Below are 25,950 nucleotides of genomic sequence, written 5' to 3' on the forward strand. Positions count from 1 at the left end.
TCCCTTTCCCTTCTTTAGTATCTCTTTGGGATATAAGCCCAGTAGTTGACTTCAACATTCCTAATCAAAGAACTCATTGCTTATTTCCTGTACAGTTGGAATAACCTGAAACTTCTAGCTTCTGGACTCCAGTCTCGCCTCTCCTGCCATTGGAAGATGCAACCTTCCAAACAGTATTGATTAAGGAAGGTATTTTTGCACACAGAAACCTTCAGTGGTTCCCCATTGTTAATTAAACAAAATAGTCACTGGCTGGCTTCTACATACTTTTAAAGTCTTATTTCTCATGAAAATCCTTCCTAGATCTAGATTATAGTCATACTGGACCATTTATGATCTTCTATTCTCTCTTGTTTCTATGCCTCTGTTCAAAGTTTTCCCCCACACTGGAATGGACCTCTCCCTTCTCTGGCTATTAGTTGTTCTTTTTGTCAATACTCAACTCAAATACTCAAATATTATCTTCTTCACAAAGCTTTCCTACTTCCCTCCATCAAGTTTGTCACAGGACTTTTTCTTGAAGTCTCTTACACACATCACGATCCTTCTTATAGTTATTCAAGTACATGTCTCATTCACCAATCCCCTTCCTACCATCTTCCCACTAGATTGTAGGCTCCTTGAGGCAGGGATTCATTAATAAATATTTGTTGACTTGAGTCTAATTTTGTCTCATTCACTTTCAGAAGTGATCCTGTACCTGCCTCTACTAAAGCTCTCTTAATAACAAAGGCTCCATTGGTTCGCTGGTATTCCTTGAAAGATCAGCTCAGTCTGGGTTTAAACTTACACAGACTTTCTTATAGAACAATGTCACTCTTTTGTATTTACCCACTGAGAAGCAGTGTGTTACATTGTGGCTGGAGCACCTCAGGCAGGAAGATTCAATGTCACTCTTTTATATTTACCCACAATTGCTCATACTTGAGAGGCAGTGTGTTACATTGTGGCTGGAGGACCTCAGAGGTGGGGAAGATTGATGTTCTATGCCTCCTACCATTGAGAAATACTGGCTATATGGCTTCAGGGAACTTACAATCTCTTAGTGCATTAGACAACTCTATAGAAAAATTAGGCAAATTGCCTAATAAATTATAGAAGAATATAAAAATAGAAGATGCTGACCTGAATTGGTAGAGGGTTTCCTTGCACTAGAATTCCTTATGCTAATGAAATCATAAAAATACTTTCTACCCAAATCCTAACTTGTACTTACTCCCTTCTCCAATGTCTGTCAAAATTTGTGGAAGAGCACCCTGTGCAGCCACATCTCTCTCTTTAGATACTGGTCTCTTTCCCATCTTGTGAGAATCATTAGTGTTTGACTCATTGGAATTATTATTAATTTTTTTTAGTCTGGAATAAATTTCAGATTTCAGGCAATGGGAACCTACCCTTTTCTTTTTTCTGAACTCTTTGATATTTGTTCTCCCAAACTCTAGGGCACACCTCAGAGCATGGGAATGTTCTGTTTCTTCTCTATGACAAATTCCTGAGATGGTTCTCATTTCAACTTCCTTCTCAGATTCATTTCCAGGAAAGTAGTTTTCTTCTATCTTCCAAAAGATAAACCTTCTCAATGAGATGAGGCAAGGCAGGGCAGGGCAAATTTTTATCAGCTGCCCAGCTTTTAGGCGTGGGAGCACTAGCAGGTGTGTGGATAGCTGCAGGCCTTCATCACAGTTGTAGCTTGATTCTATGCCAGTTCTGTCTATGAACATCATCCATTTCTCCCTTTTGGTCAGGCAGTTTGAAATATGTTCCTGCTACAATGCCCCTTCTGTATTCTTTTTTTTTTTTTTTTTTTTTTGATCCTCACCCTAATGTTCTCCACTATGCCTCCTTCCTTGACAAGTTAATAAGCATTTATTTAGCATTTACTGTGTGCCCACATCTTGATAAGCACAGGGAGACAAAGAAAGGTAAAAATTCATGTATTCTCCATACAACTGACTATGTTCATTGCGTATATTGCTCCTATAATCTTAACTAATTTTTTTTTTTTGAAAAGATAGATTGTTCAGTGACCAAACCATGCTCTCTAGAAATGGGAGTCACATTTGAATTGGTGGGATGAGTCCACAATCACTCACTCCTCTATATTGGTGAGGTGGGATAGGAGTGGAGGGTAATACCAGACTAACAAAACAATCAAATATTCAATCAAAAAGTATTTATTCAATGCTTATGTGCCAGGCACTATTCTAGGTTGTTGGGGATACAAACACAGAACATAATAGTTCCTGATCCCCTAAAAGGGTTTCTATTCTCCCAGGGGCTCAGCATGAAAAGTATTGTGGACTAAATGGCTTCTAAGGCCCCTTCAGTTCAAAACTTTGATTCTGTGGACACATAAAAATAAATATGAAGCAGTTTGGGGTGGGGATAATGATCCCCAGAAGGGATGTTAGAGCCTACCAAGTGGAACCTCTTCATTTTTCAGCTGGAGAAAATGAGTTACACATATATTTAATTTAAATTTTTGTTTTTTCATTTAGTATTTTTCCTTTCAGTTATTTGTAAAAACCATTTTCAATATTCATTTTAAAAACTGAGTTCCAAATTCCCTTCCTCCCTCTCCAACCCCCCCCCATTTGCCCAGTGCCACACAATTAATACATATCTAAGGCAGACTTTGAATACAGATCTTCCCGAATCCAATTGAAATCTCCTGTATGTAGTAGCAATTGCACTGAGTTTTGAATGAATCAAGGCAAATACCTGGGCAGATTCCCAGATGTACTATGATAGGGAAGGAGGGGCAAGGCAAACAATTGCCTCAGATTCTCTATCCACAATCCCTCACTCCTCTCCCCCAAACAAGTGACTTTCTCAAAACCCAGAATCTACAGAATTAGGACTTGAACCCAGACTCCTGATTCCAAACTTAGTGCTTTCCATTTTTCCCCTTCTCTTTCTCCCCCCCCCACTTTTGTGTATTCTTTTATTTGCTTAGAATGTAAACTCCATGAGGGCAGGAATTAACTTTGTTTTTCTTATATTTGTATTCCTAGCACAATGCCTGGCATATATTAAGTGCTTAATTAATGCCTATCAGCTTGTCTTACCTTTTTTGCCCTATTCCTGGCACATTACCTCTTTCCATTTCTGTACTCTAGCAATAACTAAAATGTCTTTTACATTTTCAGATTTGCAAAAAAAATTACATATTTTATTTGTTTATTCTCATGACAACCTTGGTAGGTAGGTGCTAGTCCCATTTCACAGATGAGGAAACTGAGGTAGAGGTCAAAGTGACTTGTTCAGGCTCATACATCTATTAAAAATCCAAAGTAGTATTTGAATTCAGGTCTTTGTGATTCTGTCCACTGCTCTATCTAACTACCAGTAGTCATCTTATCAAGTATCTGGGATAACTTTTTCATTTTGTTTACTAACCATATTCTGAAAATTCATAAGATCCCTTCCTGGATTATGGGCTCATAGATTTAGAGCTAGAGCATACCCCCAGCAATCTAGTTCAGTGTCTTCATTTTGCATGTGAGGAAGATGAAAGGCCTTACCTGGGGCCTTTAGGAATAATTTATTGTTGTTGTTGAGTTGTCCCAGTTGTGTGTGACTCTTTGTGACCCCATTTGAGTTTTCTTGGCAAAGATACTGAAGTGGTTTGCCATTTCTTCCTCCAGCTCATTACAGATGAGGAATAGGAGTATGGGAGGGAATGTGGTATGGTGGGTAGAGCACTGGATTTGATTCAGAGAGCTTTTGTTCAAATTTTGCCTTCACTTTATTATTCAAATTCTTAATTTGAATTTAAAAATATTAATTTATTATTATTATCTATCTTTATTTATTATTCAAAATTACTCAAAGACACAGTCTTTCTGAATCAAATTCAGTGCTATATTCACTATACTACATTGTCACTTACATTGCCTCCTTTTTTTGTTGTTGTTGTTGTTTCAGTGCATTCTATTTTTTTTTCCTTTCCAGAAAAAATGTATTTTACACTATCGGTAAATACAACAATATCACATTGTCTCCTTTAAAATACTGGACACCTCTACTTTTTTTTCCCTACAAGCTACAAGGAATATAATTTTCTGCCTTTAGAAATGTGTATCTATAAAAAAAAATCACATGAGAAAGTGTCAAGTGTGCCACTAGAATGCAATGCTCCAGGTGACAGTCTATTTTGCTTTCCCCTAAGGGTTCTTGGCTGCAGAGAAATCTAAGGGGACACCGGGTTAGGGCATGAGGGTGGAGCAGCCTGTATCATGGGAACATGCATGGGAAAGCAGGAAAGTAGACTCTTATTCAGGGTTTTAGGGGACGGTGGACTGGGGAGTGCCAGGATCCCAGGACTTCAGATGTGCTGTAAGCATGCTTGAGATAATTATCAAGGTCTCAGAAGGCATTGTCAAGGACACAGCTGTCACTGACCTTGTGACAGATACTGTCTTTTCCTCCCTCCTCCTGGATACTCTTGGCATCTGTGACCCTGCTCTTTCTTAGTTCCCCTAGACTGCTCCTTCTCAATCTCTTTTGCTGGATCATCCTTTATCCCCTGCCCCCTAACCATGGGGCAGCCTCCCAGTGTTCTGGACTATCTTTTTACTTTGTACCCTCTTTCTCATCAGACCCCTTGGTTTCATTTCTGTGCAGGTTAACCACAAATCTGTGTAGGGGAGGGAGGAAATAAGGATTAAATGTATCAGGCACTAAGCTAAATGCTTCACAAATGTTTTGTTTGATCTTCACAACCACCTAGGAAATATTTGCTATTATTATCCTTATTTTACAGTTGGGTTAAGTGACTTGCCTTTCAGAGGTGAAGTGACTTTTCCGTGGAAATAGAGCTTGTAAGTATCTGAGACCCATTTTGAATTTTATTCTTCTTGATTCTGGTTTTGTATCCTATCCACCATACTACTGAGCTGCCCTTAATATACTAATTTTTCTACTGAAGTCCAGTCCTTTCAATAAATGTCCCCCATCTTAGGGACATACATATACAACATAAGGGAAATCAGCGTGCAGGGGAAGTTGCCTGGATAGCCAGACTTCCCAGAGCTGGGTTATTCTGGCAGAAGGCAGCCTCACCAAGAAGTATCAGAGGATCATAGGCCGGCCCAACATTAACCCAGTGATCATCTCCCTATTTTTGCCTAACGTCTATGGACAAACACAGCTGAAATGATATCAGTACCTTTGTTATTACTTATGAGCAAGACCTGATTCCCACCTGCCTCGCTTTGTGAAGTTTATTTGTGGACATATTGCACTTTCCACAAGGTAGAATGTGACTTCCTTAAGAACAAGGGCTATATAAACTTGTTCTTGGATCCTCAGCTTACTGTTTTGTGCATTAGGTGCTTGATAAATATCTGATGAATTGTACTGGAGAATGCATGAACATTTCCTTCCAAGAGCTCAAGATTGGAAGGAGAGGAATCTCCTTTAAGAGTAGGGATTGTTCTTTTATTCAATGTGCCTAATTTAGTGTCTTGTAAATCAGTTGCTTCTTATATATTTGTTGAATTGAAGAGTGCAGGGGGATTTCTCCCTAAGGGCTCAAGATAATGGAGGGCCGGGAGTCTAATTAGGATTATCTAATGTTAGTTGAATTTTGAGGTCCCTGCATGTGATGAATCTTAAGAGGTAAATTATTTCATCTACTTAACTATAGGAAAAATAGTACTGAATTCATTGCAGACAGATACCTGAGTCTTCCAAAGGAAAATACCTTATTTTCCAGATTAATGTTCTATGCCTCTTTCTATGATTTTCCCCGATGACAAAGGGCTCATGGTTAATAGGGAGGTCAAAGGTCAGAAATTTAGCTCTCAAATTCCAATTTCATGGGCCCAGGATCTAGCAAGGATAGCACGCAAGAGCAGAGCACAGAGAGGAACACATGGGAGGTACCATCTGGTCGGGGAACAGCCATGTGGCAAGGGGATAGAGAAGGCCAGTCACGACTTTGAAAACACAATGTTGCCAGGGCTGTGGGCACTGGCACCAGGTTGGCCCTCACCAGTTGGCGGATATAGATGATGGAGCATTCAGAAACTCAGAGTCTGGTGGGTGCTTACCCCATGCTCCCCAACTGAGAAGAAAAAGAGCTCCATACACTTTGTTGCCAATCACACACCCCTCTAAAGAGGGGCATAACTGTCCAATGGAATAACTGTGCAATGGTCGACAGGTCTAGCTCCTCCTTTTATTATCCTCGTTTCTTCAATATGATCCTTTTGATTTTCCGAATAGACTAATTTGTGAGTCAGAAATAAGAAGGGATTCTCTGGGAGACTCACAGAACCACAGATTCTCTGTAGGCTGGGAATTCAGGAGTCATCTTGTTGCATCAGTAACTGAACAAGAATACAAACATATTTAAGAAATGATGACCCAATTTTTGCTTGAAGGTACTGAGTACTGGGCAACCCACCACATCTCAATGCAGTCCATTCTATTCTTATGAAGGTAGTTGTTCATAAGTCTTGCTTAACTATTAAAATCTCTTTTCAGCCACTAATACTGCTTTCTGGAGATAGGAATCTCTTCTGTACTGCTATCTTGTGACTCTTAAAGCATTTTTTTCTCCAAACTAAACATTCCCAATTTCTTCAACTGTATGGGAGAACTAGCCTCTCTGAGGGCTGCTGAGCCCTTTTCAGGACTGCTCATCTACCTTGTCCTTAAAATAACTCATCTATGGCTCCAAGAACTGCAGCCATGTGCAGTATTCAATACCTTGGTTAAAACAAACAAACAAACAAAAAACCATCTCTGCAGACCAAGTTGAAGGTAACTAAATGGCTTCAAACCCAACAGTAAGTTAGGGGGTGTCTGCCCCAAGTACATAAAGACTTTTTCTGGCAGAATGGCAGATAGGTGCTGTGGAATGCCTAAAGCTTGGTCAGACATTGAAACAGACCCACTAAAAATTTTCCTCACATTTAAATGAATTAATTTCAGTATATAAAAGTATTAATGCTTTTTTTTTCCTTTTCTTTTTTTTTTTCTTTTTTAAAGTATGAAAGTTGTTTTATTGGGTTAGCTACATGGCATAGTGGATAGAGTACCAGCTTTGAAGTCAGGAGGATTTGAATACAACCTCAGACACAGTTACCCATCCCAATTGTCAATTGTCTCAGTAATTTAAAAAAAAAAAGATTGCTTTGTATATATTGTCTCTCAGCATCTCATTCTGTGAAGTAGGTATTGTAGCTACCATCACTCCCATTTTATAGATAAAGAGGAAACTTGTCTCAGAGAGGGGGAATGAGTGATTTGTCCATGGTCACACAGGTGGTACACATCATCAGAAGCAGGGTTTGAAATCAAGTCTCCCTGATTCCAAGTCAAGGAGCTCTAGTCTCAATATCATGCTGTTTCCTATCAGGGCTGAAGTGTGAGAGCTGCAGAAGGCAGCCTGCCTCAAGGCCAGGGCCCATGGAAGAGGAAGGTACTTCCTCTCCTGAATGCTGCAATGAAAGTGCAATTCTTTTTTTCAATTGTTCCTTTAAAATTTGCATCAGGATTGTTTGACCTTTCGTTCTCATTGATTTATTCTCTAATATTATCATTACTTATTAGAATTATATGCACTTAGTCCTTCTCCTCCTTCTTTTTCTTCTTCTGATTTCCATTATTTTATAAAGGCCTTTCCAGGTTTCTTTCTATTTCTCATACACATATGTCTTAATGGCATCATATTCTATCCTTTTAGTGAATCCCAGTTTGTTTTACATTGATTTTCTTTTCATTAAAACAAATTCCTTTGTCACTTTTTTCTGACTCCTCTGCTCTGGTGGAGTCTTCCCTTATAACAAAGAAGTTGTTGTTCAATCATGTCTGACTCTTCATACCTCTATTTGGGGTTTTTCTTGACAGAGATGCTGGAGTAGTTTTCCATTTCCTTCTCCAGATCATTTTGCAGATGAGGAAATGGAGGCAAATCGTTTAAATGACTTACTCAGGATCACATAGCTAACAAGTGTTTGAAACAAGATTTGAACTCAGATCCTCCTGACTCTAAGATCAGAACTCTAACCATTGTACAAAAGTTAGCTGTTCCAGAATCAGATCAAACGAAGTGAAATTGGGAAATATTTACAAAACAAATAAAAAATACAATAGATTATGGATAATATTCCTATATCTTTTGTATGATTTACTTTTGTTTATTCCTATTTCTGTTTGAGTTTGACACCATGGATCTACTATAATGCCTTTCATTTTTCAGAGAAGGCAAAGCAGATCAGGAAGATCTGAGTTTAAGTCCAGCCTCAAACACTTATCAGCTTATGTGAATCACCCGGGAAACCTCACCCGGCCCGGACACGGAAAGGATTGACACATTGATAGCTCTTTCTCGATTCTGCCTCAGTTTCCTTATCTGTAAAGTAGAAACAATAATAATACCTCTACTCAGGGTGGTTATGAGGATTAAAGGAGATATTTATAAAGTTCTTTGAAAACCTTAAAATGTTATATAAATGTTACTCACCCAAGATCACACAACACAGATTCTGAAGCTGTCTAATCTAATCCCCTCATTTCACCTACAACGAAATGAGAGCCCAGGGAGGTTGTTAGTTATCCATGTGGTAAACATTAGAGACGAGACTAGACCTCTGCTCCTCTGATTTCAGAGCTGATCATCATTTACCATTGGACTACTTCACCTGAATTATGGGATTTAGAATTAAAAGACACTTTATTTGTCGTGCTTGTGTGTGTGTGTGTGTGTGTGTGTGTGTGTGTGTGTGTGTGTGTGTAACAGAATTAGGACTAAGTGACTTCTCCAGAGTCACATAGCTAAGAAATGTTAAATATCTGAGGTCACATTTGAACTCAGGTCCTCCTGACTCCAGGGCTGGGGCTCTATCCATTGTGTCATTTAGCTGCCCCTAGAAGGCACTTTAGTTGTCTTGCAGTTTAACCCCCTTGTGTTCTAGGACAAGGGTGAAAGGTGATCGAATTAATAAACAATGAAACTGGGTAGAGGCCAAGGGATTCAGGTGGTCAGTCTTGGGCCAAAGGCTAGAGAGACTTAGGAGAGGAATTAAGGGATAAGACCTCCATCTCCCATGACAGGTGAATAGACCCAGGTAAGGCTAGCTGCTTAGGAAGCATCCTGAAGGTCCTTGGAGTAGTCTAGGGCTTTAGAGAGGAGCCTTCTTTCCCATCCGCCCCCTCTCTCCAAAGCTATCTGTTTTCAGAACAAGCCACAAGCTGCTATTGAGCTCTGCATATGTTGGGACAGTATTCTAGGAGGGGAATTCAGGCTAGCAGAGATGGAAGAGAATTACGGGCAATAGGATACAAGAGCTGGATGGAACATGCTGTTCCTCCCCCCTTTCTCCCCCAGTCTGCTTGCTATGCCAGGAACGCAGCAGATGCGACTGCCTGGACCATAATGAAACATTTGGTTTAATGTCTCACACCAACTCATTGGAGAGGGACTTTCACCGGAAGCCCAGACACTGGTAAACAAAAGGGAGATGGGGTTGGGGGGGAGAGGAACAAGGAGGAAGAAGCTGGGTATAAGGGAAGGGCCCAAGACTTTCTAAGAGACTTCAAGAGGGTGATAGAGTGAGAGGCTGTCAGGCCTGCCAAAAACCTTAGCAGTCATTGGGTCCATTGACCAAAGTTGTAAGGAAAGGAAACTGAAGTTCTAAGAGGAAGTGATTAAATAGGGGAAGAGTTGGGTTGGGGACTCAGGTCTCTTGAATCATTTAACATTTGTTTGCCTTTACCCACTGGAGAATGAAATGGCAAACCATTCCAATACAAATCCCATGGAATACTGAGGTCCATAAGATCAACGAAGGATTGAATGTGACTGAATAACAATTTATTTCAAAGGTATATCAAAAACAAATATACAAGCATTTCCCCTAATGTCTCTGGGGCATAATCTCCTCTGACAGAGATCCTGGAATGGTTGACCATTTCCTTCCAACTCATTTTACAGATGAGGAAACTGAGGCAAATAGAATCATACAGCTAGTAAGAGTCCAAAACGAGATTTTAACTCAGATCCTCCTGACTCCAAGATCAGAACTCTTACTATTATGTCACTTAACTGCCCCAGAATTGGATTAAATCTACAGTAATTGGGAAATATTCACAAAACAAATAAAAATACAACAGAATGCAGATAATGTTCATATGTGATCTCTGAGTCTTGAGGAGTAGGTTGGAAACAGCTCAGTTCCTACATAGCTAATAGTCCCTTCCATCAACTTCTTGTCCAGATGTAGCATTACAGCTGAATGAGGCGGGGTACTTCGGGGAGAGAGTCCTGAAGCATTTCCCTTGGAGCCTTTGCTAAGATGCCTGCAAAACATGGATTGTGGAATTATGGGATGCAGAAGAAGTATCATTTGCAGAACTCAGATTGGAACAGTATATAGGATGCTGAAGAACCCTTTTTACCTTTTTATGTTACAAGGTTTTAGATTCCACTCCTTTGCTGGGACACTACGATCCCTCCAAGAACACTGGGATAAAGAGATAGGTCTTTGTGAATGTCTCTATAATAACTATCTTTAAAAAAACAAAACAAAACAAAACAAAAAAATCTGCTATAATTAACTAATTAATTATAACATTATTTTTAAAAAATTGAGTTCCAAATTCCCTTTCTTCAAATACCTTCCCACCCATTTAGAAGGCAAGCAATATGATCTCAATTATACATGTGAAATCATGTAAAACATGGTTCCATATTAGCTATGCTACAAAGAAGGCAAGAAATAAAGAAAGTGAAAAATTATGCTTCAATTTGTATTCAGTATTAATCAGTTCTCTCTCTCTGGAGGTGAATGCCATTTTTCATCATGGGTCCTTTGGAATTGTCTTGACTCGTTGTATTGATAGAGTAGCTAAATCTTTCACAGTTAACCATTGTTAAAATATGGTTGTTACTGGGTATGATGTACTACAATCACATCAAAGTCTCACTATTTAACATGTGCTTAGCCAGATGGAACTGGCTACAGAATGTCTATAAATGCCCCACAGTCTCTCCGAGGCACTTTGATTACATGTCCTCATAATTTTCCTGGAAGTAGCTCCTTGGCATCCTTTGCATGGAAAGATACCATCTTTTTAACTTCCTCCATGTGGAGGTGTCATCTGAGTCCCCCTGGACATGAACTGGACCTCATTGCATGCTAAACTATGTATGTACATATGAAAGTAAAAGTAAAATCAGTTCCTGTTCTCAAGGGGTTGACATTTTACTAGGGATGAAATATTTACACTGACTAGTAGAGATGACATAATTTGATCAAGAACAGAGTAAGTCCCAACTGCTAGAATTTCAGAAAAGACTTCTGATATGAAGTGGCACCTGAGATGAGCTTTGAAGAAAAAACCCCAGGGATTCTAACTAGTAGAAGTAAGGAGAGAATATATTTCAGGCATGTCAGATCTGGAGACAAGAAGACTCATCTTCGGGGGCAGCTAAGTAGCGCAGTGGATAGAGCACCAGCCTTGAATTCAGGAGGACCCAAGTTCAAATCTGGTCTCAGACACTTAATGCTTCCTAGCTGTGTGACCCTGGGCAAGTCACTTAACTCCAGCTTCTGGGAAAAAAATTTAAATAAAAAAGAAGACTCATCTTCCTGAGTTCAAACCTGACCTCAGTCTAGCTGTGTGACCCTGAACAAGTTACTTAACCCTGTTTGCCTCAGTTTCCTCATCTGTAAAATGAGCTGGAGAAAAAGGTGGAACCACTTCAGTATCTTTGTCAAGAAAACCCCAAATGGGGTCATGAAGAGTCATAAATGACTGAAAACATCTGAAGAACTTTAGCATTCTATGATTCAGATGAATATATGGAAGGATAAAGAGATGTTTATTATGTAAGCATCTTTTTAATTCAAAGAAGTGATGGATTGTTCACTAATAGATATGTAAGTCAGATTGGAGAGTAAGGAGAGTAAGGAGGTGAGAGACCATGATGAGGAATGGTGGCTTGAACTAGGATAACCTAGATAAGAAGACACTAAAGGGGACACAAGATGGCTATTTTTAGGTATTTGAAGAGCTGGCCACACGAAAAAGAGATTAGTTTTATTCTGATTAGCAGACCTAGAGGGCAATAAGAAGAGCAAGATTGGGAACTCTTCAGAGGCCGAGACTAGCTTTTGTTTTTCTTTGTATCCCCAGTTCATAGTATAGTGTTCAGTACATAGTAAATACTGCTTCCTGGTTGACTAATAGTAGAAGGCAGTTGTAGTTGCAAATTTTGATTTCATTGCTGACAAATTTGATTTCATTGCTCACAGAATAGTTAAACAAGTTGTTAGACTCACTCCTTTACATTCAGTCTTGTGGGGTGAAAATTCTGAGTGATTTTTATGGACTTGGGACATGAGGGGACCTAAAAGATATTTCTCATTTTAGCTCAAAGGATAGACTGAAACCAAACCATGGTAGCTGAGGCAAGAAAAAAGCAATTTTTAAAAGTTGATTTAATCCTAAGGACTTTTTGGTCTTTAGAGTCATGGCTCTCAATCACAAAGAGCAGAAATAGCCCTTGGAGCTATGAGCAAAAAGAGATGAAATACCTCCTCTAGAGAAAGGGGAACATATAACTGCAGTTCAATGGAGAACTAGCAGGTGGATCTAGTGGGAACCCAGGGGAGAAAGACTTATCAGTAATACCCAAATCTGGCAGTACAGTGGTGACTATGGACTAGAAGGTTTGCAACAAAGACTACAACAGTAGCTAGGAGCCTTACAGCATTATCAGACTGGTTGACACCATCAATAATTCTTCTGGGAAGCAAGCAGGGAGCATTAGAGCAAAAGAAAGGATTGAGTGGGAATGCAGTCTTATGAGCATGAATTGTCCTGACCATGTTCATTGGCCACAGGTCCTGATACATGTTCATACACGCACATGGATGCACATACAGATTCTATGTTGTCATGGGTATGACCTTATAATATTTTGTGGCCATGAATGCTTTCTATTTATGTTCCCTTTTCCACCAGATATATGGGAATCTATGGGAGAATGTGCCTCTGTGATTGGAGGTTTTCCTTGTCTGCTTGCTATACTATTCATTAAATGACTTTTGCTTTCAACCAATGTGTCCCCTGATTGGTCCGTTAAAAAGAAACATCAATAAAGGCTTGTGAGCTGTGTTTTGATTGGAAATTTACCCAATATACATTGAACTTGAGGTAGTTGTCAGGGAAATACTGTGCTGCGCAAATATGGAATGGACTTCCTCAAGAGGTAGAATTCTCTAACACTCTGTTTTTAAGAGAAATGGGGATGAGCACTTGTCAAGGATTTTATAGAATGAAATTCTGTTCATGTATAGAATGGACTAAATAATCTCTAAAGTCCATTGTAACTCTGAGATTCTATAATTTGGAGTTAAGGGTAACTCAGATTAATCAATTGAGAAGGTTAAGCCAGGACATATTGTGATCACCCAGGTCACTGGTCGCCAGTCTTACCTTATCCCACGTCTTCAAACATCTCTGGCCCCTGCAGTAATTCATTGTTCAACAGAACCCCGGGACACAGGAGCTTGTGAGCACAAGTCTTTATTGTGCGTGATCACATCCTGCACTGTTCTACTTCCTGCTCCCCACCGGTTATATAGGGTCTATGAGGTCACATGCACAGCCAATAAGAGAAGGAGACGTGTCCCGTTAATGATGCGTCCTCAATGCAGCCAGAGTTTCCACACTCATGGCAGTTCCTGCTGGCTACAGAAGTCACATCCAGGTGCCTCAGGCGCTAAGGCCTTTTTACTTCCTTGTTACTCCATGCTAGCTTCCTCTTCGGACCGTACAATATATGATTAGAAAAGTACTTTGTCTGGATGAGGGACTGGACTTGATAACCTTTTTAAGCTCTCTCCCAGCCTGAGCATTCTAGGAGTCCACATTAGGATTCTATTCTCTACTTCAGCCCCAACCATTGTCATCTCTTGGCATTAAGTTTCTTGTATTTCATGAATCTCATATTTTTGCCTGTTGTGAGTTATAAATAATCCCCAAACCATCTGCTCTGTGAAACCCCAATAGAGAGACAATGAGCAGAGTGTCCCTGAGTTCCAGCCTTTCCTCTAGCTATCACCTTCTTCCAAAAACCCTTTCTACCCTGTCTCTTTTGGATCCTTATTTTCCTTTATTTTGGCTCTTACACCATCCTCTTCCATCACTAACCCACCCACAGAACCACCAAAATGGCATGTTGATTCAATCTCCCTACAAATAACAGTGGAACCTGAAGAAATATGTTGGAGTTATGGTTCAGTGTCTTGGATTGTCTCAAAAGAATTGATAAGCTTAGATCTATTCCAAATCAAGGGGTAAAAGTTTTATTACACTACAAGAGGGGGTTAAATCCATAAGGGTTAAAATATCTGAACTCACAATTAACTAGGGGGAAGATGCCATTAAGGAGGAAGATACCATTAAATGGGGAATTCCACTGTTGACTGGTGGGTTAACCCTAAAAAGGAGTTAGGGTCTCAATAGGCATTGGCTATTGCAATGTTTAGAAAGCAAACTAACACCAAAAAGAAGATGGGGAGAAAAAGGGATTATACCATTGATTGGTGCACTAACCCTAAAAGGGAATTAGCACTCTAAAAAAGTTAGTAAGTGAATTACAGTATATCAGATGATATTAAACTAAGATTATATTTCTCCTATAAAAGATCTACTGCTTTTTAAGGGTAGCCCTAGTTAAGGCTAGCCACAGTTGTTTACAATCCCCCTCCCCATTAGAATGTGAACTTTTTTTTTTAATTTTTTAAAATAATTTTTATAAATTTTTTGACATTATATATGCATGAGTAATTTTTTATAACATTATCCCTTGTATTCATTTTTCCAAATTATCCCCTCCCTCCCTCTACTCCCTCCCCTTAATGGCAATCCCATATATTTTACATGTGTTACAATATAACCTAGATACAATATATGTGTGTAAATACCATTTTCTTGTTGCATGTTAAGTATTAGATTCCGAAGGTATAAGTAACCTGGGTAGATAGACAGTAGTGCTAACAGTTTACATTCACTTCCCAGTGTTCCTTCTCTGGGTGTAGTTGTTTCTGTCCATCATTGATCAGCTGGAAGTGAGTTGGATCTTCTTTATGTTGAAGATATCCACTTCCATCAGAATACATCTTCATACAACACTGAAGTGTACAGCAATCTTCTGGTTCTGTTCATTTCACTCAGCATAAGTTGATGTAAGTCTCTCCCAGCCTCTCTGTATTCCTCCTGCTGGTCATTTCTTACCGAGCAATAATAGAATGTGAACTTTTTGAGGGAAGGAACTGTTTTGTTCCTCCTCCCTTTGGTATATTTTCAGCATTTAGCACAGTGACTGGTCACAGAGTAAGTTTTAAAATTTTTCTTGATTTGTTGACTTGACTGTCGATAGATAGGTACTGGGAGGGGAAGTTTGTGGGAAAGAACAGACCTTTTCCTTCTGACATCCTTCAATTGTTTAGTAGATAGGTACAGTTGGTAGCCTTTCTGTTTTGAAGTACCCATAGGATTGATGATCTTCCTTGAAACCTCCCTTTTCTGCTGTAGCTCAATCCTAGCATCTCTTTCTCCTTTTGATGGTTGACCCTGGACTTCCAAGTGTATGTGGTTTCCCCTCCTTCCCCCACATTCAAGTCCATATCATGCCATTTTTTCCCCTCTGATTCCAGACCCTTGAAATCTCTATCTAGTCTGAGAAAGCTCTCCTTTTCATACATGCTTTTCCGGGCATGACCAAGACTCTCTTGAAAAGACTTTGATTCAAGAAAATTTTTAGGTCCTTTTCACACTCAGTTCTAGTTGATTTATTCAATTAAAAATATTGCCTAACAAAAAGATCTGAAGTACATTCATTTGATTACTTCTAAGTGGGAAGAATCAATGGAGCTCCACCCTTTTATTGTTGCTCAGGCATGTTTGACTTTTTATTGACCCCCTTTTGGGGATTTTCTTGGAAGAGATGTTGAAATGGTTGCTATTTCCTTCTTCAGCCCATTTTACAAATGAAGAAACTGAGGCAAACAGGGTTAAGGGATTTGCTCCACAGTCCCACAACTGTTAAGTGTATGAAGCCAGATATGAACTCATGAAGACTGAGTCTTCCTATACCAAGTCTGGCCCTCTAACTACTTCCACCCTTCCTTACAGGAGTATTTATTTAGGAATAGGTAGGTGTCAATATAGATAGAATTCACAACTTGGAGTCAGGAATATCTGACTCATTTGTTGGCTCCGTGACCCTGGAAAGCCACCGTCAGATTCCTCATTTGTAAAATATGAATAATAATAATACCTATCTTCTAGAGTTGCTGCTAGTATTAAATGAGAAAAAATATTTGTAAAGTGCTTTATAAATCTTAAAATACTATGTAAATATTACCTATTTGTATCATCTCTGCCCACTTCCCCTGCCATAAACTCTCCTAGGATAGGACATGCATTTTGTTTTAACTTTGTGTTCCTAGCACCTAGCACAGGTGCCTTATACCACTGTAGCAGAAACTTAGTAAATACCATATTATAACAAATTGACTTTTGATTAAGTTTCCTTCCCTGCTTTTTTTTTTTTGCTTCAGTTTCTCATCTATACAGTGAGAAAGGCAGTTGAGCCAAATGAGTGCTTAAAGAATTAATCATTTCATCTCCTTGCCTCTGTGTCTTTGCCAAAGCTGTATTCCATTTCTGAAAATTTTCTGCCTTACCACTGTCTCTCGAATCCTTTAACTTTCTTCAAGGCTCAGCACAGGTGCTTTCTCCTATATGATTCCCCCAAGTTCCTTTCTATTTATTTTCATATATTTCATATTTATCAATGGATGCATTGTAGACTCCAAATAGAAAGTAAGGTTCTAAAGGGCAAAGAGTATTTCATTTTTGCCTATGTATCTACAAATCCTAGCATACGTTGTATGTAGTAAGTATTGTATAAAATTATTATTGAATTAAATATAATTAACTTGGGCTAGAATCTCAGCTCTAATGTTTTATATTCTTTTTTCCTTTTTTAATTGAAGCTTTTTATTTTCAAAACATATGCAAGGATGATTTTTCACCACTGAACCTTGCAAAACCTAATTCTCCCTCTTCCCCCCTCCCTCTCCTAGATGGCAAGTAATCCAATATATGTTAAACATAACTGTTAGGGACTTTCCTTCTGAGAATTGCCATGTATGCCATGTCAGCTGGTAGGGTGGACCCAGGAGGTAGAAGGGGGCTTGGCCTCTGAGGCAGGAGGTTGTGTATTATTACAGGTGTTTCCTTAAGATGGTGAGGGGTGTGTCCTCTTGCTAGATCTTTTCTTAGGCTGCAGCACTAAGTTCAGGTGTCTCCCTTCTATGGATCCACCTAAGCAGTGCTGAGTGGGTTAGGCACGGGGTAATCCCAGAGAAGAGTAAATATAAATAACCAACTTTGAGTCCATAGACAGAAAAAGAATGCAGAGAGAAGTAGAGAGATTCAGAGATGCAGAGAGATCCAGAGATGCAGAAAGACACAGAGATGCAGAGAGAGTCAGAAATGCAGAGAGATGCAGAGATACAGAGAGATTCAGAGATACAGAGAGATTTAGAGATACAGAGAGACTCAGAGATGCAGAGAGATTCAGGGATGCAGAAAGACACAGAGATGCAGAGAGAGTCAGAGATGCAGAGAGATTCAGAAATGCAGAGATTCAGATACAGAGAGACTCAGAGATGCAGAGAGAGTCAGAGATGCAGAGAAATTCAGAAATACAGAGAGATGCAGAGATACAGAGAAATTCAGAGATACAAAGAGACTCAGAGATGCAGAGAGATTCAGAGATGCAGAGAGATTCAGGGATACAGAGAGATGCAGAGTCATACATACATACACTTGCTCTTGCTTCCTGCTAATCCCTGCTGAGATTACCAATAAAGAAAGGCTGTTTGGCACCTTAACATCAGCTAGTCTTCATGTCTATCTGGGGAAGGTTGGTATGTATGACCCTGACAATCAGTACTTTCGGAAGTAGGAGATTACATATAACATTTAATATTCTAAGATCCTTTCCAATTTTGATCTAGGTTGACATAGTCTTTTATATCAGAGCTTTCAGCTTCAAATCCTGGCTTTGCCATTTACCACCAATAAGATTTGGGGCAAGTCCTTTAATTCTGTGAACTTCAGTTCTTTCAGCTATAAAAAGAGAGGATTTCAAGTATTTTTTTTACAGCTCCATATGTATGATTCTTCTCTTTCTTGATCTTCTCCCTTTTTTCTTTGATTCCCTACTCTTTCTTCTGCTGTTTTCCTTCTCCCTCCTGCACATCTCCCCCCACCCCCTATTATATTCCTGATTGCTCTCACCTACTCTGTAGAGTAGTTAGGGTGAAGGTCTGTAAAAGACCAGTCTTAACTCTTGAGCTTCTCCCCAGATTCAACCCTAAACTCTCTGCAATGCTCTGGAGGCAGGTGAAGGTGGTAGTGGTGGTGGTGGTGGTGTGGTAGGGGTTCAGAGAAGTTTCCTCCCTTGCACCTGGCCCTAGATAAAGGAAAGCAGATGGACCAGGCCCAGCCCTGATGCCTGGAGAGAGAGCTCAGACTGAGAGGAACAGGTGGAGACTCCCGACTAGGGTGTGAATGTGTTCAATTCATGAGCCTGTGGGCAGAGTGCCCAGCTTGGGGGGCAGCAACAGCTGGGTGGCATGGGGGAAAGGCACAGGAATGATGGGGAGTGGGCTGGCCATGAAGGAAAGAGAGCCGAAGACAGGGATATAGGGAAAGGGAAGGACTTGGGCTGGGTCCCTTGAGATTCTCAGCCTCCACATAACTTGTCGTGGCAGGAACAATTCAAAGGTAATAGCTTGATCTGTATGGCCTAGGGTAACAGCATGAATAAATTGGCACAGTAAGAGAGGATTAGCCCAAGGTACCCCTTTTATGCTCCTCTCCTTCATCCACCTGTCCCCTGCCTCTCCCTAAACCCAAGGTATTTGGGCCATGTCAGCAGCTGTGCCAGTCCCTTGGCAGGGGTGGAGGTAGAGAGCAGCTGCCATCTCCCTCCCGAGCTCCCTCTGTAGTGAAGGGGCAGGGACACAAGCAGACAGAGACTACAGGGAAAACTGAAAACATCAATGGATTATCAGTAGCCTGATTTGTATATTAAAAATTCTCTGTCAGGGCTTCTTATACTTTTTCCACTCACAATTGATTTTTGCCTGAGAAATGTGACCCTGGTATATAAATATACAAAATAGGTGTACAAATCAAACATTTACTGATAATAAATCATGCTTTTGTGACCCCCACACTTAGTTGCAAGACCCCATATGGTGTTGTGCACCACAGTTAGAAGCTGTGTGATGTAGTTGTGGTAAAAACAGTGAGGTGAGCTTTGAATAGCAGTTCCTTAAAGCAGAGAGATCTGTCTAAAAATAACCACCACAGACCCTTGCTGGGTTGAGTGTCCTCTTGGCTAGAGACAGAGAGTGATTGAAACAATCTCAATCTGTGGGCGATGAGAAATATTTCATTGGAATTTCAAAGAAATAACTTGGGACCAATTTCAGTCTTTAATTTTACTCTTGGTTTCATTCCTTTGCTCTGGGTAGAGGTTTTTTTAGGGAGCTAAAGGCCTCTTGTCTTGCCTTCCATGTCCTTTCCCTCATTCCTATGTCCTAATTTGAGCCCCTCTTCCTCTCTCTTTGGGGAAAACCAGCCGTTGGGTAGCTGTGCTTTAGAATGGACTTCTCTGTTCTCTTTCTTCCATCAAGCCACCAGGGGGACCCCAAACCCCAGGAACTCGGGTCCCTGACCAGGGCCGTCCATCGATGCTTAGGAAGCTCAGCGCTTTCCAAAAGCCAGAGGGCATCATTTTCTTAGATCTGGAGCAGCTTTTCAGGAATGAGGAATTAGGAGACAGGGGGAAATGGTCCAGGCAAAAGATGATAAGGACATGGACCAGGCTATTTGGAGAGAAGAAAGCATATTCGAGGCTGTTATGAAGGCAAAATGAATAGCAAAGTACGCCATGGGCTCTCTTCTTCAACCTGAAGGAAGGGAGATCCTCACAGAATAGGTGGTAGCTGCTGAAGCCATAAGACAATCTGAAGAAATGGACGTGCTCTGTAAGTCACTGCCCCCTGCTCAGCTGCTACTGTGGATGCTTGGGTTGAGCAATCATGTTTTAAATAGAATGTATTGGTAAATATTCAAAAATCAGTTTCCTGAAAAGAACTATAACCTATAACCCATATCAAATTACTTGCCTTCTCAATGAGGGGAAGGAGAGAAGAAAGGAGAAAATTTTGAACTCATATTTTTTAAGGAATGAATGTTAAAAATTGTTTTTATATATAATTGGAAAAATAAAACATTTAAAATTAAAAAAAAAACACCTTCAAGTCTAATCTATGTTATTGACATTTTCTCTATTGCCTTTTTAAGACTAGCTGGTCAAGAAAGGAGACAATAAATCAAGCTCAGATTTGTAGCTTTTTGAGGTATAAATATTCAAACTGAAAAATGAACAATCTCTCCCTAGGTTCGCTGGTTTGAGTGTTGGCTCCAGGATAGCCCTTGCTGTAACTGTCTTGGGGGGCAAACTCCTTGTATAGAAAGGGAAGAAGCTGGGAATTTGCATAGTGGAGGGAAGGAGTAGATTGAGACATTGTTGGGAGACTGTGTTCAAGACAAGTCCCAAGACTGACTAATCCAAGGGAGGCTGGGATGTGATCCATCTTCCTACCCTCTGATGACCAATGGGGTCGGACCATGATCAGATTCAGCATGACCCCCACTTTGTAAACTACTAGGATAGATAACAGGTGTTTGTCCTTCCTTTTTGAAAGTACCAATGATATCATAATGTTGAGGTCAGGAGTGTGTTCAGCTGTGGCTGATCAATCAGGTGCACCTTCAAGCAGGAAGGCTGCACCAGAATTTGGGCATATTTAGATGGAGTGTAATTGGATTTGTGCAACTCAGGGTTCTTTCATGCTACTGTGACTCTGCTTTGCTCATAGAGCATAGGACCTTCTTTGATGCGGACAAGCCATGCTGGCAGTCCTGTGCCATTGTCTCCCACGTCTCACAAGAGATACTAAAGTTCTTCAGAGAGACCCTGAAAGTGTCCTTGTACAACTTCTGTCTGTTATGTAAGTGCTTGCCTTGTTCAAATACTCTATACAATAATCTTCTAGGTAAGTATGCATTCAGCATTCAGGCTATGTGGCCAGTCCATTGGAGTTTCACTCTAAAATAAAGTTTGAAAACTTGGCAATTCAGTTTAAGAGAGGACTTAGTATTCACTACCTTATCTTGCCAGATAATATTCAGAATTCTCCTAAGACAATCGAAATGGAAATGATTTCAGTTTCCTGGCATGTTGCTGATGTACTGTCCAGGTTTTATGGGCATACATTTACAAGGTCAGCACAAGAGCTCTGTAGACCTTCAGTTTGGTAGGCAGCCTAATACCTCTTCTCTCCCACACTTTCTTTCAGAGCCTCTCAAATGCTGACTTAGCTCTGGCAATGAGCGCATTAACCTCATCATCTGTGTGGATATCCCTGAAAAGTATATGTCAAGGTAAGTGGATTTATCCATAGCATTTACAATTTATCCATTTATTGTGACCATTGGTTCCACTTATGAATGGTGCAGTGCTGGCTGATGAAGGATCTCTGTTTTCTTGGTATTGATTGTCAGGCCAAAATTAGCACAAGTGGCAGAGAATTGATCCACAATCTGTTTACTCAGCCCCAGAGGCTGCGTTGAGTGCACAATTATCTATGAATAAAAATTTGTGTCCCAACTCTCCTTCTGCTTCGGTCTTGACTTGTAGGCTGGCAAATGAAGGCTAGCTTACTGAGGTCGGTGCTGGATTCACATTTTTCTAGAGTGACTGCTGTTGGGATAAGAAGTACTGCAAAGCTGACATAGGTTTTGCAATCAGACCTGATTTAGTCAACAAACTTACATGTCTCTGAAAAGGAGTGAATGACAGGCTCACGGCAACATGACTGGGACTTGCAGGAAAGTGCCATACCCTCATCGATACATATGCTCCCACTATGACAATCTTTGATAAAATTAAAAATTCTATGAAGACCTGGAGAGCCCCATCATCAGTATGCAGAAAGAGGATAAGCTTGTAATTATGGGTGACTTTAACGCCAGAGCAGGCACACACTATCAGACATGAAAGAAGTCCTTAGGAGGAATGGGGTTGTACACAACAACAGCAAAGATTACTTACTACTGGAGTCTTTGTGTCTCATGATCTTCTCATCAGCAACACTTCCAATTACCTAGGTGCAACAAAACATCATGGAAGCAATCTTGCAGCAAGCCCTGGTATTTAATAGATTAGATCACTGTAAGGAGAAGAAACAGGCAGGACGTGAGAGTGAGAACAGCGTTTGGCACAGAGTGCTGGACCCATCATAGACACATCCTTTTCACACTCAACATTTGCATTCAGCAAAAGTGGTGGCCCGAAGGCAAGACAATGATCAGGATACTCAGTGTCAACAGAATAGAGTGTTTCTCTGTGCATGAACAGTTCATTGCTGACTTGGAGGGAACGTTATGTTCAATTCTGGGCACCACTGTTTATGATGTGGCCAGAGTCACAGCTGACAAGTGTTTGAAGCCACATTTGAGCTATCATTCTTGACTCTAGGCCTGGCCTTCTGTCCACTGTGTCACCTAGCTGTTCAATCTTAACCAACAGAACTCTCTAAAAGTTGAATGGATTGTCACCAGGAGAGGGTACATCCTCACTGTATATTGTAGAGGGGGAATTCTTTTTTTTTTTTTTTCGATTTTTAAAAATTTTATAATTGTAACTTTTTTTTTTGACAGTACATATGCATGGGTAATTTTTACAACATTATCCCTTGCACTCACTTCTGTTCCGATTTTCCCCTCTTTCTGTCCACCACTTCCCCTAGATGGCAGGCTTTCCCATACATATTAAATATGTTACAGTATATCCTAGATACAATATATCTGTGCAGAAACGAATTTCTTGTTGCACAGGAAGAATTGGATTCAGACAGTAAACATAACCTGGGAAGAAAAACAAAAATGCAGACAGTTTACACTCATTTCCCAATGTTCCTTTTCTGGGTTAGCTGATTCTGTCCATCATTGATCAGTTGGAACTGAATTAGATCTTCTCTATGTAGAAGATATCCACTTCCATCAGAATACATCCTCCTACAAGTATTGTTGAAGTGTACAACAATCTCCTGGTTCTGCTCATTTCACTAGCATCAGTTCATGTAAGTCTGTCCAAGCCTCTCTGAAATCATCCTGCTGGTCATTTCTTACAGAACAACAATAGGGAATTCTTTTCTTAAAATATGAATTAGACTACATTGTCCCTGAGGTTTATCTAATGTGTAAATTTTGTATTCTGTTTTATATAATTTTGTTAGGAATTTAAAAAAAATCTCAATCCTTCTGAATAGTCTTACCCAACAGCTCCTAATTCTGTCCTTTGTTTTTGTTATTGATATGGTCAATTATGTTTATAGTGTTTCTAATATTGAATAAGCCCTTCCTTCTAGGTATAAATCCATCCTGGTAATAGCGTAAATTTTTGTTTTGGGACCAAAGAGAAAAAAGTCTAATTTTCCACATGACTATCTTTCAAACATTTGTGGATAATGACTATATCTCTTCTTGACTCTTACCCAAGATTACACTGAGACTGAATTTGAACTCAGGTCTTCTTGACTTGATTTTACTAGAGCAAGTGACCACTCTATGCCTCAAAACCCAGCCTTTGACTCTAAGTTCTGGGTTCTTTCTACTATAATTTGATGCAGAATGGTAACTGAAAGAGATAGAATGGAACAAGCCATATGCCATTTGGAGCTTATAACACAGTAGACTATATGAAGGCAAGAATCTTGCTTTATTAAAGATTTGTACCTACCTCAGCACCCAGTACAATGTTCCCTGGAAAAGTAGGTGCTTAATTATTATTTGTTAAGTAAAATTGGAGCTGTGGTTGAGATTAGAGATAATTTTCTTTTGCTTTGTTTTCCATTCTGTTGGAAACTGGGCTTAAAGCCAGGATTTGGTGCTGGAGTGAGAGGGGCTGGCTAGGGTTGAAGTTGGGGTGAAGGTTCTATTTCTAGGGAATGGAGCAGGGTAGGGCATGGTACGTATTTCAGATTCTTCCATGTGGTGTAGTGAGGAATGGATATTTTCAATCTTATGCTCTGGAACCTAGAAGGGAGTGGTTGGTGGTCAGAAAAAATTACTGTGATGCTATGACTATAGTGCATTCTTAGAAAATTTGCTGTACCTTCCTGGATAAGAAAGGGAGTTGTGGGAATGTTCCTTAGGCAAGGAGGATTTGTTTGATCCCTTATAGCTATTTACATTTAACCCAAATAAAAACTCACATTTCTAGAAAATTTTCCCTAATTCTATCATTCTGCTACTTGGTGTCTACAAAACTCTTAAATTTTCAGTGACTTTTTTTACATTGATGTTTCTTTCTCTAATGTAGTTTCAATCTCTGTCCTCTATGCCCTCATAGCATAAGGTTGCATCCCTTCTAACAAGCATAAGCTCCAGGTCTTGTCTGTCTTTTGTTGCCTCTCCAGAGCAGTATCTAGGGTGGGGTGACTAGGATTTTTTCTAATCATCCGAAGTTATTGTTTAGTTCTTATGTCCTAAGGAAGAAGCACAATTGTCCCTTATCCCCACAGTAAACCTTCTGAGAATGGTGTTACATTTATGTTCTTATGGTAGTAGGTTGCTGTCCTTTGTATTAGAAGAATATCAAAGTAACGTCACTATGTCAGGATGAACGTATAGTGTGTCTGACTGTGGCTGATCAGACCACTATGAGCTCAGGCTTCATCACAGGTTGAGCTCAAATAGACCATAAAGACATGTTCTCATACTAATTATTTTTACCGCTAGCTCTCTTCTGGGTGAAGCATCTTATAAATTAGGCTATTTGGGACGGAGTAATTAAGTGATCAATCTGGCTTAGTTTTTTTTTTACATGTACAATCATATTAAACATAGTTCCACATTAGTTGTGTTGTGAAAGAAGACTCAAAATGAAAGGAAAAAAACGAGAGAAAAAAAAACACAAAAAAGTGAAAATACTTTGCTTAATGTACTTTCTTTTTCTTTTTCGTTTTTTTCCCTGAGGCTGGGGTTAAGTGACTTGCCCAGGGTCACACAGCTAGGAAGTGCTAAGTGTCTGAGACCAGATTTGAACTCGGGTCCTTCTGAATTCAAGGCTGGTACTCTACCCACTGCGCCATAATTCTTTCTCTGGACGTGGTCAGCATTTTCCATCATGAGTCCCTTGGAATTGTCTTTATTGCCTTGCCAAGAAACTCTTAAGTCTATCATTGTTGATCATCACACAGTTTTGCTATTACTGTATACAATGTTGTCCTGGTTCTGTTTGCCTCATTTAATGTCAGTTCTATAAGTCTTTTCAGGCTTTTCTGAAATCTGCCTGCTCATCATTTCTTATAGAACAGTAGTATTCCATTACATTAATTTATCACAATTTGTTCAGCTATCAATTGATGGACATCCTCACAATTTCCAATTCTTTGCCACCATAAAAAGGTGTTATAAATATTTTTGCACACATGGACCATTATTCCTTTTTTATGATCTCATTGGAATATAGACCTAGTTGTGATATTGCTGAAAAATAGCAGTTTTCTTAAAAAACATGTCAGGACCTTAACATTCAGAAAGTGTATAGTTGATAAGAAATGATAAATTCAACATGAAAAATATCTTTTATAAAAGCTATGTTGGTATTAAGAGGAAGTTCAAAGAAGGGGTCAAACCACTGCTCCAAATGGATGGGACAATGATAATGAAATACAAAGAAGCAAGACTTCTTAAATTTAAAACTAAATAAACTTAAGACAAATCTTATTTTGTTTTCTCTGTCAAGGAAAATAGTTTTAATAATATGAA

The 25,950-nt window shown here is 39.7% G+C and overlaps 1 protein-coding gene and 1 long non-coding RNA gene across 3 annotated transcripts in view; one reads left to right on the top strand and one right to left on the bottom strand.

Annotated features, from left to right (window-relative positions):
* The window catches only part of ADORA1 (adenosine A1 receptor), a 113,775-nt gene that overhangs the window by 27,008 nt on the left and 60,817 nt on the right, over positions 1–25,950 (top strand). For both annotated transcript variants that reach the window (XM_074308860.1, XM_074308861.1), the window contains exon 2: positions 21,474–21,558. Coding sequence is in view for 1 of the 2 variants with exons in the window: in XM_074308861.1 (XP_074164962.1) it covers positions 21,551–21,558 (8 nt within the window). In the remaining variant the exon portion in view is untranslated. The remainder of the gene's footprint in view (positions 1–21,473; positions 21,559–25,950) is intronic.
* On the bottom strand, positions 9,816–13,561 carry LOC141541035 (uncharacterized). The gene is made up of 3 exons (XR_012481636.1): positions 13,456–13,561; positions 10,411–10,475; positions 9,816–10,311 (listed from the first exon to the last, which is right to left on the bottom strand). It is a non-coding gene; the product is annotated as an uncharacterized LOC141541035 (long non-coding RNA).

Source organism: Sminthopsis crassicaudata, chromosome 4 (assembly GCF_048593235.1).
Source record: "Sminthopsis crassicaudata isolate SCR6 chromosome 4, ASM4859323v1, whole genome shotgun sequence".
NCBI classification, from domain to species: domain Eukaryota; kingdom Metazoa; phylum Chordata; class Mammalia; order Dasyuromorphia; family Dasyuridae; genus Sminthopsis; species Sminthopsis crassicaudata.